This window comes from Rattus rattus, chromosome 16 (genome assembly GCF_011064425.1).
Source record: "Rattus rattus isolate New Zealand chromosome 16, Rrattus_CSIRO_v1, whole genome shotgun sequence".
NCBI lineage: Eukaryota > Metazoa > Chordata > Mammalia > Rodentia > Muridae > Rattus > Rattus rattus.
In genome coordinates this window covers 19,423,518-19,440,328 of record NC_046169.1, presented here as the reverse complement: position 1 = coordinate 19,440,328, position 16,811 = coordinate 19,423,518, and the positions used below count along the sequence as shown (strand labels likewise).

The following is a 16,811-nucleotide window of genomic DNA, read 5'->3' as shown; positions in this document are numbered from 1 at the left end:
TGTTATGTAAGGTTCTCTTTTATTTAAAAGATCATTCACAAAATACCATATCCATAGACTCACTTTCTGTCATAGAACTGAATGTGTTAAGTGTTTGGAATTCCATTCTTACAGAGTCAGCTGGGCGCCCAGCAGTGTGGATGGACGTGCCTGTTCTGTCTTTTCCGCATTGGAGATGGATTAGATCATCTGAAAGCATCAGCTTTGATTACAACCACGCAATGCATGTCTGTCTTAAGTTAGGTATTGGTGTTACACAAATGGTTCTTATCTCAGAAGCAGAGAAGATGGCAGGCGAGGGAAGGAGTGAGAGTTCTGTAAATTGCCGAGACCTTGCGACAAAGACAATCATGAGCCAAGGGGTGGCTGGCAGGAAGCTGCTGGCTAACGAGCAAGCTGCGCACCTCAGCCCTTCTTTCCCAAGGCTCTAGTGGCTGGCTGACCCCTACCTGCTCCGACTGGAACAGATGGAGACTCGGTGCCAAATCACTTTCCATTTGTTCACACACAGCTGTTCGAGCTAAAGCAAAGCCTGATTGATCCCCTTGCTCTCAAGTGAGCGCTCAGCACTGTCTGTGGGAGCAGGGTCTGCCCCACAGAGCAAGCAGCAAGCCTAGAGGTTTCTAGACACCCAGGTACTGAGGTTCTCAACAGCTGTGCAACCGATCAGAGAAAGTGCCAGACTCTAGGCCTTGAGCTGTGGTGGGGAGCAGCCTTTTGGGCTAAGCGCCCTGGAGCAGACAGACACAAGGGAAAGAGCGCAGACTCAGTGCAGGCACAGCTGCCCGGTGCAGCTCCAGCACCACCCCTGCTTCCTACAGGCCTCGGCTGCAGGAAGCGGATTGAGCTGCAGCGGGTTGCACCCCCAAGGGGCCTCCACGGCCCAGGAAGAGCAGGGAATGAGCTTCCACTTGGTCTTAGAGCGAGCAGGAGCAAAGCCACATGGCCACTGGCACCCAGAGCCACCAGAGCAGAATGTCCCAATTCCCTGCACCCTTCTGGCCTCACTGTTTGACAGGAGCCTGCTATACCTGAACAGGCTGCTTGGGGCAGGTGACTGACCCCAAACCGCAGCCTCTCGGGACCAGAAGGCAGTTTCCTTGTTTTAAAGCAAGATGCCTCCAATTCTGTGTGCTCATCCCAGCTGGATACCTACCAACAGGCCACCACAGCCGCCTAGCTAGTGGCCCCAGCTCTTTCCCAGAAGCCACAGCAACACAGAACTCGACATGCAGATTGGAGAGAAGCTCTGAGAAAAAGCAGAGGACAGCACACCCGGAGCGTGGCCAGGGCGCGGAAAGGAAAGAAAGAAAGCAAAGGATGAGGCACCTCAGCCCACCTTCCACACGTGACCGACATCCACACGGCGTGGGAAGGAGCAGGGAGAGGCCAGGAGTGAGAGGGGAGAGAAAGAAAACAGAAAGAAAGCACAAAACAGGCACTAGATAGATACAGCAAAGCCAAGAATGTACTAGAAACCACTTGTTAACAGCTGACATGCACTCGCAAGCTCTGTGTTCCCGCTGTAAGGAGGACAGTGCCAGGCGGGAATGGGGCCTGCAGGGCGACTGCCTGCCACCAGGCTGTGCTCTTGCTCCAGCTCCCCCACACCCCATTCCCTCCCAACCTAAGCTCATTCTTGCTCCTTCTGAACCACTTCCTCTCTGGGCCTGGCTCCCCCGAAGATGGCTGAGTTGGGGTTGGCTACTTGATTGAGGGGTGTTGCCACTGTCCGAGGTTTAAGCTGCAGCCGCGGTCTCTGTGCTCGTTCCTCTGGAAGACAGAAAACACAGGTTATAGAAAATGGGCTCCAGGGGCTGGGGATTTAGCTCAGTGGTAGAGCGCTTTACCTAGGAAGGCAAGGCCCTGGGTTCGGTCCCCAGCTCCGAAAAAAAAGAACCAAAAAAAAAAAAAAAAAAAAGAAAATGGGCTCCATGCCTTTGTGACGGCTTCATTTAGTCCAGGCTGGCCTCAAACTTGATATGTAGCTGAGGATGACACTGAGCTCTGGATCCTCCTGCCTTTACCCATTGCTCTCCAAGTGCCAAGATTATGGGCTACTATATTATGATAAGACCTATCTAATTTCAATATTGCCTTACAAATTTGATGACTGACAACCGAGGCCAGCCTACTATTCAGACCAGGGTCAATGCAGAGCAAGAAGGAAGGTTTAAAGGAGCAGACAATGAGTCCCAAGGATGCTGCCTTACCTTCTGTGGGTTCTCTGAAGTCCATGTTGGAGCCACGCAGAGGAGGGCCATCTCGAAAGCGACTCCCCATTGGAGGGCCTGCTCGCCGGTCCCCAGGGCGACTGCCCCCCCTACCCCCTAAGAAGTCATCCCTGTAGCCTAGGAAAGAAGACACTGAGTCAAAAACATTGTCACATAAACAGAGACACACAATCTTCTATGAATTGATTCTTCAATGTGATATGTGTCTGGAATCTGGAATCAAAATGAAAGTGTACAAACCCCTCTGCATTGCAGGGAGATAACACATCTGGGAATGGACCCAGGCCTTGTACCAGGGAAGCATTCTGTTGCCAAGCAATGCCCAGCCTTACTGGGGTACTGGTGGATTCAAGGCAACCACTCCATTCCACTTGTCTCTGCTGAGGTGTGGACCACACAATACCAATCAGAGAGGGTACCTTGCACCCACAGTATAAACTGCAGCTTACTCAAGAGATGCCGAATTCTGAGCAAACGGAAGGCTTTTCTCAGAGGCAGGACCGCTGCAGATGTTAGGCCAGCCAAGATCACATAGGAAGCCTCATTAAAAACAGAAAACACTGGGGTTGGGGATTTAGCTCAGCGGTAGAGCACTTGCCTAGGAAGCGCAAGGCCCTGGGTTCGGCCCCCAACCCCGAAAAAAAAAAAAAAAAAAAAAGGAAAAAAGAAAAAAGGGCTGGAGAGATGGCTCAGCGGTTAAGAGCACCCGACTGTTCTTCCATAGGACATGAGTTCAATTCCCAGCAACCACAGGGTGGCTCACAACCATCTGTAAAGAGATCCGAAGCCCTCTTCTGGTGTATCTGAAGACAGCTACAGTGTACTTATATATAATAAATAAATAAAATCTTAAAAAACAAAAACAAAAACAAAAAAAAACAAAAGAACCCCAGAAAACACAATGACGGTGGCCAGGCCAGAGATGACCTAGCCGTCCACCCACCCACCCATCCATTCATTAAGAGCCTGTTATTCTCAGGCCACACTACACACCAGGTGGCTCACAACTCCTGTCACCTCCAGCTCTAGCGGATAAAGACGGTCTCCACGGGATCACATGTGGTACCATGAACTTATAACCCCATAACTCGGTGAACTGTTAAGCTCTGGCCAGTGAGAACAGGTATCAAAAATAAACCAAGAGATGAGAGGGCTCTGCAAGGCAAGGTGCTTCCTGACTACACTGGAAGGAGACTTCCTCTGAAAACTGTCACCCACACACACACCCTTCCCCCCATGTACGCGCGCACGCAGATGCCTTTAATCCCCCTGCTCAGGAGGAAGATGAACTGTGTTTGGGGCCAGCCTGGGCTATAATGTGTTCCAGGCAAGCAAAGGATACATGGTAGGCTCTTATCTAAACAAAACCAAAAACCAGAGCAGCACATATAGAGCACAAGAATACATCCAGACAACCGTCTGCACCCTTCATTTGAATTCCCCCTTTGTAGTGGAAATTTTACTGCCTCCAACTACTTTTCAAGTTGTTTAAGTCAGGGCCTTACTTCGTGACTCAATCTGACTGCACTTGAGATGTTCCACGTCAGTTCTCTGAGCACTGAATTATAGGTTAGGTCATTTTAAGATGCCCTCCCTCTCCCACACGTGTGGGAGCCAAGCACACACTGGTACACATATACACAGCAGAGAAGCACTCACACACAGAAACCGTAAGCGAAGCCCCTAAGCACCGGGAAGGTTATGCAGGAGACAAGCTCATCCAGGGACTGACTTCTAGGAAGCACACCATGAAAACCCCTGTTCTTTACACTGGTGGGAGAGGGATGTGTGGTGTGGGACTTAAACTCAGGACCTCTCCCCACGTGATTTGCTGCTGAGCTACCTATTCCTACTCCAGCCCCACGGGGACATTTCCACCTCCTCTCTTCTCTGTATTTCCCTCTATTTAAAAAAGAGGAAAAGGCCCCACTCCTTTAGAACACTGTCAGAATACTTAAGTCAGATCCACAGGTGTCTTAGAGGGCATCACCCTGGCAGCTGCCTCTGGGACCCAAGGGTGGTAAGGCAAGGGTTCCCACTGCATTCTTGGCTGAAACAAGGCAACTGGGAAAGGCTCTGGCCCTAGAATTAGGTCTCTCCAGGACCTGAGGCCCTAAGGAGCTGCTTCCTTGCTGGGCTGGCTGAGACATATGCTGCACGTTTTAGTCAGAGACCAGCTCATACATAAAATTACAGACTTACTGCTCACTGCTACTGTACTTTTATGAGCAAGTTCATTTCTGACTGCTCTAGCCTGTGCCTCTCATCCCTACTGATGCAGATATCCTCTGACCAACCTATCTTACCCTGAAGTGAAGAAGCAGAGCTCCATGCCCTTCGAGAGAAACACTGGCCACCAGGACCCATACTGGAGAGGTTTCCTCGGCAGCTCTGGAGCCTCTAAGTTATTTCCAAAATCACTGCTATCTCTTTCTGTACTGTATACAAACCTAAGAGTTGTCCTGGCTATAGCCCCAGCAACAGGCTCAGAGGAGAGCAAAAGGAGGGGCCTGACTTCTCTGCCCAGCCCTGAGGCTTAGCATGGAGACTTTTTGGGAGGAACTAAAAGCCTGTCTAGGTTGAACGCTCCTGAGAGACAAGGGAGCGAGGGAAGAGTGGAATGTTAAATACTGATACCAGAGCTGAAGTCATCCCGGGAATCCCATCCACCTCTCGGTTCTCGAGAGCCACCCATTCCTGAGGACACACACACAAAAAGACAAAGTTGAGGTCTGTGCTCATTACTCTTGTCATCACGACACAAACAATCATTTAACAAGAGGGAACCTCCAGTGAGAAACTGTCTTCCCCAGACTGGCCTGATCCCCTGTGAGCATGTCTAAGGGGGCAGGTGAGCCCGGGGTTGTGTAAGGAAGCAAACTGAGCATGCCCGGGAGCAGCACTCCCCAGTGTTCTCTGCCTAAGCTTCCCTAGACAAGGGACTGCAGCCAAATAAATGCTTTCTCCCCAAGGTGCTTTCAGTCCCAGCAAGAGGAACCTCTCTAGCCCAAGGCCATGGCTGGACAGCTTCATGTCAGCTCAACACAAGTTAGAGTCACGAGTGGAGGGAACTTCAATTATGAAAATGCCTTCATAAGTCTGGGATGTAGGGGGCTGGAGAGATGGCTCAGTGGTTAAGAGCACTGACTGCTCTTCCAGAGGTCCTGAGTTCAAACCCCAGCAACCACATGGTGGCTCACAGCCATCTATAAGATGATGCTCTCTTCTGGTGTGTCTGAAGACAGCTACAGAAAGAAAGCAGGCCGAGTCAGTCATGGCAAGCAAGCCAATAAGCATCACCCTCCGTGGCCTCTGCATCAGCTTCGCCTCCAGGTTCCTGCCCTGACTTCCTTCAATGGTGAACACTGACATAAAGTATAAGCCCAATAAACAATAAATCCTTTCCTCCACGCTGCTTTTAGTCATGCCGTTTCATCGCAACAATAGAAACTCTAACGTCACTTCAGAAATAAGACAAAACCTAAGCTCTCAGGGACCTATCAGGGCTCTGAGCCAGTGCTCGATAAATGACACACGGGGCAGCGGGGCAGCAAGCAGTGTGCACACAGCAAGTTCTGTCCAGTTTAAAACAGCTCATCACCTCTGTCATCAGGTCCGCCTTTCCTGAACCCAAAGCCACCTTTGTCTTGTTTTCTGCCTTCTGCAATGTCCACACGAAGTGACCGGTCACCCAAGAGCTGAGGACAAGGAGAAGACAGTTATGTATCAGCAGGAGCACATACCTCAGGCTGCTGCCAGAGCAAGGGAAGTTGAGGGCACTTACTGCACCGTCGTAGGTCAGAGCCTCCTTCAGGGAATCCACCTCATCAAATTCTACATAGCAGAACCCTGGAAGAAAACAGAAGCCATACTGAACACACATACACCCTGGACTCTAGGCTGGCTGGGATCTTACCAGCATCAGCAGGAACCCCAGAACATCCTAGTGTGCTCCCACCCCAATAAAGTCTGATGTAACCAGGCTGGTCCCAAACCAGCTAAGTAACTAAGGGCGACCAGAACTTCCGATCCTGCTGCCCCATCTCGCAAGTGCTGGACTGTGGGCCCACACCACCGGGCCTGGTTATGTAACGCTAGGGAAGGAGCCCAGAGCCGTGACCACGCTAGGCAAGCCCCCCTGCCAGCGAGGCCGCATTCCGAGCCGTCCATTATATCCCATCAGGCGGAGACCGCTAACTCAACGGCACCGAAACAGCAGCACTGCTTAAGCTGCTTCCTTCTTTTCCTCCCCAAACAGGCTCCTTCCACAGGGAGCCTGGCGCCTCTGAGCTTGTGTCCTGACTAGATAACAATTACCAATAAAATGAGCCAGGGAGGGAGAGCTCTCCAGACCTGGAGACGGCTTGCTCGTTCAGAGCATTTGCTGCTCTTACAGAGGACCAGGATCCACTTCTCAGCACCCATACAGTGGTGCACAACTATCTATTTGTAAACCCAGACCCAGGCAGCCTAATGGGCTCACACACGGCTCCTATACGACCATGCATGTATGTAAAACATCCATATACAAATACGATGTAAATAAATCTACTTAAAAGTCATTTTTAGGGATGCACAAACACATGGGGGATTTTTTTTGGTTTTGTTTTAAAGAAGTCCTTAGCTTTATTACGTGCTTTCCCCAAGACAGCTCCCCCTCCTCCCGTACCTGCAGACATACTGCATGAACATTGGGCGGGCAAACCTGGCATACGCCATATCCCATTACACCACATCAAGTACAAAACCTGGCTTCCCCCAGGGTCTGCAGAACGGAACTAAAGGCCGGCCAGCAGATGCCGATCTCTGCTGTGTGGACCAGGCTCACACAGGACACTCCGCTTTTGGCTTAGCCAACACATTTTCACTCATGCCTCCCCCACCTAACCTTCCCCATCACCCACAATAAACACCCCAGCTTACCTTTAAATTTGTCTGTGTCTTTGTCTCTGACTAGCCGCACACTCCGTATGCTGAGATCCTTAAAGATAGCATCTATGTCACCCTGAACTGTGTTAAAAGGGAGATTTCCTACGTAAGCTGTGTAGGGGGGCTCTGTGGGTAGCTCCTTCTGGCTTCGGGACCCATGGCCACCAGCACTGCCGCGGGACCTAAAAGGAGAGATGCAGAAGAGTTTAGGGTTCCTGATCCATAAGAGTAACCCACCAATTGTGACCTCTGTCACACTGTCTGCCCAGCATCCTTGCTTTATCATTTTGGTGACAGAAATAGCCATATAAACACTACACAAGATGGTCCAAACACCACATGGCCTATGACACTGGCTCCCTTGCTGGGCTGGAATCTGTACCGGCAATGCTTTGTGGTAAAACCTAGGTCAATACTCTCCATTCATAATCACACAAGAAATATGGAAGCACTCAGTACAGGAGTTCAAGACTAGCCATAGCTTCATAAGAGCCCGTCTTTGGGGGGTGAAGGGGAGGACTAAACTCCATCTGGGTGCAGTGCTTGCCGTGTATGCATGAGGACCCGAGTGTGCATCTCTGGACCTTACAGCCATCCAGCCTAGCTGAACAGTAAGTTCCAGGTTGTGTGACAACCTGTTTCAAAGACTGAGGAAGACACCTGACAGTGACCTCTGACCTAACATGCACACAAATGAACAAAAAAGAGAAAAAGCCAAGGAGGCAAATGCCAGTAACCAGGAAGTCAAAGCAGGAGTGAAGTTACCCTCATATATAAAACAAAAAACCAAAATGGGCTAGCCAGAAGGGATGAGGAAAACCCTTTTAGCCCCATTGACACTATTCTCGTGCTCTCATCTCCCAGAGCACCCACTGACTATTTCCAGTAAGCCACTTTGGGATGGACCGTGGACATGTAAGCCATTTGAGTATCTGAAAACTGCCATTTACTAAACCTGTCAGCACGGCACAGGAGCTGAGCCGCAGTGACACAAAGTGGAGCACTCCTGCAGACAATGTTGTGCCAGTGCCACAGGCAGAACACCTTACCACACGCTACTGATCCTTGTTATTCTGACTGACCTTCTAATAACCTGTCAGAAGGTTCACCTAGCTGTGACGCTGTGTGGGTGGCACACACAGCAAGGATATGCTAGATACAAGGATGTGACTCACCCACATCAGGGCAGGAGAGTGCAAGCTCTCACCACAGTACTCCCAATTCCGTGTGACTGTAAGCACTGTTTATTTCTGGAAAAGTGAGCTCATGAGTACACACAGGTATTATGAATAAGGTTTAGCAATTGAATACCTATGTGGAAGCAAGACCAAGCCCAGGAGTAGTCTCTCCCTAAGTCTGTGGGGCCTAAAAGGATGTAGTTAAAACAGTGGGAAGAGATTGCTCAGTGGTTAAGAGCACTGACTGCTCTGCCACAGGTCCTGAGTTCAATTCCCAGCAACTACGTGGTGGCCCACAACCATCTGTAATGGGATCGATGCTCTCTTCTGGTGTGTCTGAACACACATACAATGTACAGTATATAGATAAAATAATTGTAAGAAAAGACAACGGGATTCTGCTGGCCATGATGGCCCACACCTTTAATTCTGAGTTCCAGGAAGCCAGACTAAAAAGAAACCCTTGCCTAAAACAAACAAAAACAAAAACAAAACTGTGGTGGGATTCACTTCAGAGCCAAAGACAAGGGGCAATGCCTGCTTTTGGGAAGACAGAAAGCTTAGCTGTCAGTCAAATAGCAAGGAAAAAAAAATCCTGTGGAAGTGCCAAACAGCCAGGATTCAGAGCCCTGATGAAACAAGCCAGCACTCTTCTCAGAGGTAGCATTAACCACGCATAAGTATGTTCTTAGCAGGGCCTGGGCTACGTGGTAAAAACCTGTCTAGAGTAGGACCTCTGCCAATCCCTTTTCTGTACAGCAGTGGTTGTTTTCCTGTATGAAGTTCAGGCTGGCCAATCCTCCAGCCTGGATGATCATACACAGCACACTTCCATTTTGCTTGTTACTTTATAAAAGTTTGAAAGATCAGTTTCATAAATGAATTTAATTGACTATAAACCACTTCATAACTACCAAGTGCCATATAAAATTTAATAACAATCACAGAGCACTCAAGGTTCAGCTGCCACACCTGAGGTCATGATCTGAACCAGGCACTTGGGACAACACAAGGAAGAACAGAAACTGGGAACCCAAAGCACAGAGCCCAGCCCCTCTCCTGCAAGCTCAAGCCTACATTCTCAGACTCCTGGCTCTACCACACATGTCACCAAGCCATGGCTCTGTCCAATAACCTAGTGGTCGAACTAAGAGCAGCCTAGACATTCGTGACACAAAAGAAATGTTTCAAATTATAATCCAGGAACTCTAACTTTCAGCTGCCAAGTGTGACCCAAATCCTTTAGGCTGTCAAGTTTTTCACCCCAACCAAATGGTGGACTGTCTGGAGGTCAGAGCAAGGATCATGGAAGGCCAAGCCCCATACATGCCCTCTAGCAAGAATCTGGAAAAACAAAAACCCAAAAAACAAAAAACCCAAAAAAACAAAAACCAAAAAAAACCCCAAAAAACAAAAAACAAACAAACAAAACAAAAAATAAAAAACCAAACCACTAGAGACAGAAATCGTCTACATCATTAGGAACCTGAGTTCAATTTTGTAGACCGGGGAATCAGACTCAAAGACATGGAGGTTTCAACCAGCCCAGAGGAGGAGTGACTAAGAAGAAACCATCAGGTCCAGCACCCAGTGAAGGGCCTGGCTAGCAAGCTTGAAGTCATGGATGCTGCCCTGAGTACCACACGCATCCAAAGAAACCAATGAAAGAAGCAGAGATTAGTGGAGGCTGGATACAGTCAAGTAAATGAAACAGAATCAAATTGGCCCAACTGTCCTGGTGGCACAGGCCTGGGATCCCAGTCACAGACACAGAATCTCAAATGAAGCCAGCCCCAGCAAGACTGTCAACAAAATAATAACCCAAAGTTAAAAGAAAAAAAAAGCGCAAGGCCCTGGGTTCGGTCCCCAGCTCCGAAAAAAAGAACCAATTTAAAAAAAAAAAAAAGAAAAAAAAAAAAGGGGTGTGTGTGTGTGTGTGAAGGATAGATCTCTGCTTCTTTCATATTTGTGCAATATGGACAAATCCCTAAGCTCCACCATGTCTATAATCTTAGTATTAAAGTCACACAAGCAGTAGACAGGAGCATCAGGAGTTCAAGGTCATCCTTGGTTAGGTGGGTAAATATGGAAACTCAGTCTCATAATTAAATATGCCACGTGTGTTGGCACACCCCGTTCCCCAGCACCGATGAGGCAGAGACAGGCAGATGGGAGTTCAGATTTTTGTGTGTTCATAACAGCTGGGTCTATATAGTGAGCTCCTATCTCACTAGTCTCCTTTGCCCAAGTCTTCATTTATTTTTGGTGATTCATATAAACCACACACACACACACACACACACTTCTAAGAAGACTGGGTGTGCTGACAGTGGTGGCACACACAGAGAGGCAGGTGGATCTCTGAGGCCAGAGTGGAAAACAGCCAAGGCTACACAGACAAACCCAGACTCACAAAACAAAAGGACTGGGTACATTAGCACCCACCTCCTATCCCAGTCAGGGCTACACATCACAAAAAGCCAACAAATACAACTCTCACCTTTCTTCCTGCCTTCCCTTAAAGACAAGCCCCGTTACTCTGACTAGCCCTGCATAGGTTCTGATGGTCCCCAACACTCCACACTTAGCTAAACCTTACAGTCTATACTCATCCTGAAGCTGGGGTTGCACACATACACAGCACCCAAAGTGGATGATGCCCACCCTACCATGCAGCTGGGGGTTCGGGGGTGGGGGTGGGGTGGAAGTTCGGATTATGCCACTCCTGCAACTGGAGTGCTTGAGGTTGGAGCAGGGTGATCAGAAGTTCAAGGTCATGCTCATGCCTAGGTTACATACCGATCTCAGGCGAATCATTTTAAGAGGGGGTTGGGGAGGAGAAAGACTTGTCTATCAACAAGAGTGGGACCACCTCCCACTACTGATGGGTTGGAAACCTTGATACTAGACTGATTTCAGACATCATTGCATTTAGGGGACACTGTGTAAAGAGGCGTGTCAGCATCTGCAATTACAGACTGTTACTAAATTTCAAAATCCCAAACGCATCTGGGATGGTGAGTCAAACCTTTAATCCAAGCACCAGGGAGGCAGAGGCAGGATCTGTCTGAGTTTGAGGTCTGTATCTACATAGTGAGTTTCAGAGCAGCCAAGGCCACACAGAGAAACTCTCAAAACAAAAAACAAAACCAAACAACACATTAACAACAAAAATCAACCAAATATATGTTCCATAGGAATACCCTGGGAAGAATCCATTCAGCTTACAGGAGTGTTCTGAATGCTAGCACTGAGAGGCCTGAGAACAGCCTCCTGGATGTCCTTCCTCAGGTGTCAACCACAGCAGCACACTCAAGATGACAGCCTGGTGCCTCTTTACTGTTTCTGAGACAAGTCCACACATCTTAGGCTGGCTTCTAGCTATTTAGCTACATGGCAGAGGCCCTTGAGTTTCTGACACTTCTGCCTCTCCCTCCCAAGTGCTGGGATTAGACACACACACCAGGTGATTTACCTGGTGCTGGGGATGGAACCTGGGCTTCATACATGCCAGGTGCACTCCTAAATGAGCTGCACCCCCAGCTCCCACACAAAAATTCCTTATCAGTTATTTGTAACTACTCATTTATGTCACTGATAATTACACTAATTATAAAGAAAATTTAAGGCCGGTGATGGAGCAGCTGGCTAAGAGCATTTGTTGCTCTTGCAGAGAACCAGGGCTCCATTTCAGCATCCACAGCTATCATAATGGGGTTCCAGGGAATTGAACACTTTCTTCTGATCTGACACCAGCACATGCACACACAGACAAGTCATTCCTAACACTTAATCAATCTAGTGAGGCCCTGGGAAGGCAGAGCCATGGCCACAGAATGAGATCCTGTCAAGAAAGTAAAGCCTCCTGGAGACCAGGCTGGCTTCAAACTTAAGAGAGCTCCACCTGCCAAGCGCTGGGTTTAAAGGCATTTGCCACTACCACCATGCCCAGCCAAGAAATTACATTTTTCCCTCTAGTCCTTATTGTCTGTTTTGGAGCCAGAGTCTAACCATGTTGTCCAAAGTCATCCTTTTAGTTCAGAATACAGAGCAGCTAGGACAGACAGCTCATGTCACCACATCAAGCCCAGGAATACTTCAATTCGTACTTTCAACAATTTCTAGCAGACACATTTCAACAATCTCAGTCCCTGAGGCTGACATTCGTTCTATCTAATTCTCCTGCTTGATGGCTTCTAATTAGGCGCCCAGAAGCCTTTGTTGCAAATGTAAAATGTTACGAAAATGTTTCAAATGTAAAACCACTTCTTGCATTTTATATGGTTAATGACCAACAAAACCAGAAACTCTGGGCTGGAGAGCTGAGAGGGTTATGAGCACCTCTTCCAGAGGACCTGGGTTTGATTCCAAGCAGTCACATTTGTCTGTGGTTTCAGCTGTAAGGGATCTGGTATCTTCTTTCTGGCCACTGTATGTACACACATGATACAGAAACATACACTTTCACAAGAATACTCACATACATGAAATTAAAAACCCAGACCCAGGGGCTGGGGATTTAGCTCAGTGGTAGAGCACTTGCCTAGCAAGTGCAAGGCCTTGGGTTCGGTCCTCAGCTCCGGGAAAAAACAAAACAAAACAAAACAAAAAAACCCAGACCCAAACAACAAAATTGGAGTTCCCAAAAGACAATTTAGGAGCTGGCCTGATGGTGCGCACCCACCATTCCTGGAAGCATGGTAGCACTGAAGAGCAAGAGGTAAGTTGTGGCTAGCACTGTCTACACATTGGTTTCCAGGCTAGCCAGGGAGCCACAGAACAAGACCAACCTGGATGTATTGTTGCCCACCTTTAATGTTAGCGCTGCTCCAGGACAGCCAGGACTAAAAATACTGTCTCAAAAAACAAAACAAAACAACCCCATAAAACAAAGTCCATTTAAGAGTCAGTACAATCAACTCCCGAGGATTTGGAACTGTGTTTTGATTTGCTTGAGAACAATGCAGTTCCTGGCCCTTGGTCCAGGCTGAGGATGGATCCGCACATGGGTAGGCTTGAGGAGAAAGCCAAGTTCTTAGTCCTCACTTCCTGACAACTGCAGGACCACAACACATCTACAAAACAGGTTTGTGTCCTTCCAAAGAGGCATGTGACTAGAATCCCAGAAATTGGGAGGACAGAGACTGAGGCAAGAGCTCTGGAACATTGTAAAAAGTTTGAAGCCAACTAGGCCACACAATGAGATGATCTTGAGGCTTTAATAAAAGCTTTTGGAGAATATATAACTCCGAAAGCCAGGCTTAGGCCATAGCTATCGCCCCATGCTCTGGACCAGAGGAGAGGACCTCACACAAATGATTAAGAAGGGCCTCCCAATATGTGCTGAGGCACCTATAAGGTTTAAGTGCTGCACAGCACAAATATAACTGCTGATAGAACATTACTAACACAGCAATTTAAAGATCAAAGATATCTAGTCACCTCTTCTACCATCCTGTACATCTCAGAGTGGAGAACAGGCCCTGGTTCAGTATTCAGTTGAGCAGGTGAGGGGAACAAATGGCTACAAAACAAAAATTCCACGCAAAACAAGCCAGCAGAAGCGGATCTGCTCTTCTGTAAGACATAAAATACTCAGTAATAATCTTGTTTTCACTTGGAATCCTCCTGCCTCAGGCTCCAGAGAGACCATCTCAAAAAACAAACATCCAACATCCCCTCACACACAAGACAAAGAGAAAGGGAGCACCTGTGTGCGATGAGCCATACCTGTAACCAAGCACCGAAAGGCAGACAGAGAGTGTTAGCTCAAAGTCATCCTACCTAGTGAGTGTACCACAGGGTGGCTCATAACTCACCCCAGACATGCCTCTTTAGACACCAGGAAAGGAGACACATGCGGGCAAAACCCTCCTATCAATAAATGAGTAAACAGTACAAAGTCACTGAGAAACGTACTTCCATGTGACAAGAAGCCAGCCAAAGGGCCTGGCACAGTGGTGCAGGCCTTTAAATCCAGTGCTTGAAGGTAGAGGCAGGCAAATCTGTTTTTCAAGGTCAGCCAGGGCTACCTACATAGTGAGATCCTATCCCCAAAAGAGAAACAGAACAAAGCCAGCTTGAAAATTTCAGTTCAAAGAGGTGTTAATAAGTAAAGGGACTTTCAAAACAGCTTTAAGGGATGCTTTAAGAGTGTTAAGACTCTCAAATTAGCTTTGAGAGAACATCTGAGCGGATGGCTAACATTTTCATCTGCCTGTAAGTATTTCAAATGAGTTGCATTTTGAGAGATTTGAATTTGTTTACTTCTGATGTTTTAAAATTATTCAGAGGTCTCAACTGTGGCACGTGCTAAGTCAAAGGCAGTTTTCTTCCCCTTTGAGATTTAAAACTTGAGTTTCTCATGCCCCAACCTCTATAGCACTAGGATCTGGGGAGGAAAAAAGAACTCTTGAGTACATTTACTTTTTTCAAACTAGTAGAGAAAAACCCAACCCAACCCAACCCAACCCAACCCAAACTGAGCAAGATGGCTCAGGCCTCTAATCCCACCACTGGGAAGGCAGAGGTGGGTTCAGCTCCAGGCCAGCCTGATCTACATGGTGTGTTCTAAGTTGGCCAGAATTACATACCCATTAAAGACCCTATCTTATTTAAAAAATAAAAAAATAAAAAAAAATTCCAACAGCAAGTTAGTACAAACCTATACCTAGAAAGCTATCCCCAAGGGCATTCATGGTAACACTTCACCTAACACCTATTTGTATTTTTATTAGCAAATAAAATGTGTGGCTCCACCTTACCCTGAACTTCTTCCTTAAGGAAGCATGAATAGTACCCAGTACACTACTGCAACCAAACAAGAAGGTGACTCATTTTCAACCCCGGGTATTTAATGATGATCATTCTTCACCTAACAAAAGACACTTTGGGGGCAGCCACTCTGGAAACCTAACACCTCAGTAAAACTACAGTGATATTCTCTGGGCAAGTCACCTTTTCTGTAAAAAGGATAAAGGCCAAGTGTGTCCTTGAGAAATAAGACGCTTAAACTGACTGTCCCATAAAACTCCTATAAGCGTCTTTCTTTTCTTGAAGCAAGTGGCTGCCGCTTGTTTATTTCTATTGTTTGGCAGGAGACCGAACCCAAGACTTCGGACATGCTAGACAATCGCTCTATCACTGAGCCACAACCCCAGCTGGTAACGTGTTATTTAAAAGTGAACAAAATACCCGACGCTGGTTTTTTGGAATTATGCACCAAGAGCTTTCTATTCATCAGTAAAGGATTGGGGGAGGTTGGAGGATTGGTTTTAAAGTAAGTTGTCTGTATCTGACCAGAATCAGAACGAAGCGAAAGCGATTCTCCAGGTCAGGGAAGAAACTAGGAAGAAATCAACAATTTCCGCCAGCAGACACGTAGTATCTGTCAATAAGGCATTCTAAACGCCAAGGAGGCTGAGAGAAAGAGACACGCACACTCCCCACTACGGTGTATTTGTTTTGGTTGAGGTCCGCGCTCCCTGTCTCTCTCGGTGGATCCGACGGTCCCAGGATCCAGATGCCAATTGGAAGGGAAATCACCCCTCTCGCGGCCCGCGGGCTTCACGTAGAAGCAACCCAGGGGCCCGGCCGAGCAGCAGGGACCCTGGAGAGGGACAGGCCGCCGCCGCCCGCTTCCGTGCTGCAGCCCAGCCCGGAGCGCGCTGAGGATAAAGCTGGACGCGGGCGCTGGTTTCCCCGGGAAACCCTCCGGCGTCGCTGCGGTCTAACTTTCGGAGCGAGGCCTCGCAATGTGCGGCGCTGGGGCCGGCGCGGAGCCGAGGGAGGGATGTGCGCCGCGAGCAAGCTAGAGCCCGGCAGCCTAACCGTCGCCAGCCGCTCCCGGAGCGCGCCATTTCCAGGCCTCTCCTCGGGCCTGGTCAGGCCGCTTCCCGCCGCCCGTCTCGAGTGAGCGCGGCAAGGCCGTCCCCTTCGAACCTCCCGGCACTCCGCCCGGCGGAGCCGCCAGCCTGCCAAACCGCGCCCCGCCCGCCTCACCCTCTACCGCCGCCGAAGCTGCTGTAGGCCCGATCGTCGTAGGTATCGAAGTCCGCCATTTGCCGTCTCCGCTCCTTGAGGAACCAGCGGGCCAGCGAGGAAGGACCCCGCAATATAACTCCTCCTCCCCCCTCCCGCCCCGCTACCGGGGCTGTCCGCCGCGCTGCCTGATCGCAAATCGCACGCACGCATGCGCGCGCCGCCGCGCCCGGCCTTGGGCCGACGGGGCCCGCTGCTGGCCCCGGCGCGCTCTGCGGCCCACGTGGTGGGGCGGCCAGCCCCCGGAGCGCCGCGCGCACGCTCTGCCCTCCGAGGCCCATTGTGTGCTAGCTTGAAGGTTTCACGCGTGGTTGCCTCTTACTGTCCTTGCCCCGCCCTGCCCTGTGGTCACCTACCTCTCTGGCATTGTCTGTCACCCTGCACGCTGCTTTCTAATGATCACTAGATTCAGTTTGGGTTTTGTGGAGCC

At 48.9% G+C, this 16,811-nt stretch overlaps 1 protein-coding gene across 2 annotated transcripts; it reads right to left on the bottom strand.

Moving 5' to 3' along the window:
* On the bottom strand, positions 1-16,463 carry Eif4h (eukaryotic translation initiation factor 4H). Of its 2 annotated transcripts, XM_032886527.1 has the most exons (7): positions 16,343-16,463; positions 7,158-7,345; positions 6,019-6,083; positions 5,836-5,932; positions 4,872-4,931; positions 2,214-2,351; positions 1-1,773 (listed from the first exon to the last, which is right to left on the bottom strand). In XM_032886527.1, exons 1-7 carry the CDS (start codon positions 16,399-16,401, stop codon positions 1,634-1,636), a joined length of 747 nt encoding a protein of 248 aa, XP_032742418.1. In that variant the 5' UTR covers positions 16,402-16,463; the 3' UTR covers positions 1-1,633. The 2 variants fall into 2 exon arrangements, with proteins under 2 accessions (XP_032742418.1, XP_032742419.1); XM_032886528.1 differs by lacking the exon at positions 4,872-4,931 and having other exon boundaries at positions 1,468-1,773.
* Between the last annotated feature and the right edge of the window lie 348 nt (positions 16,464-16,811).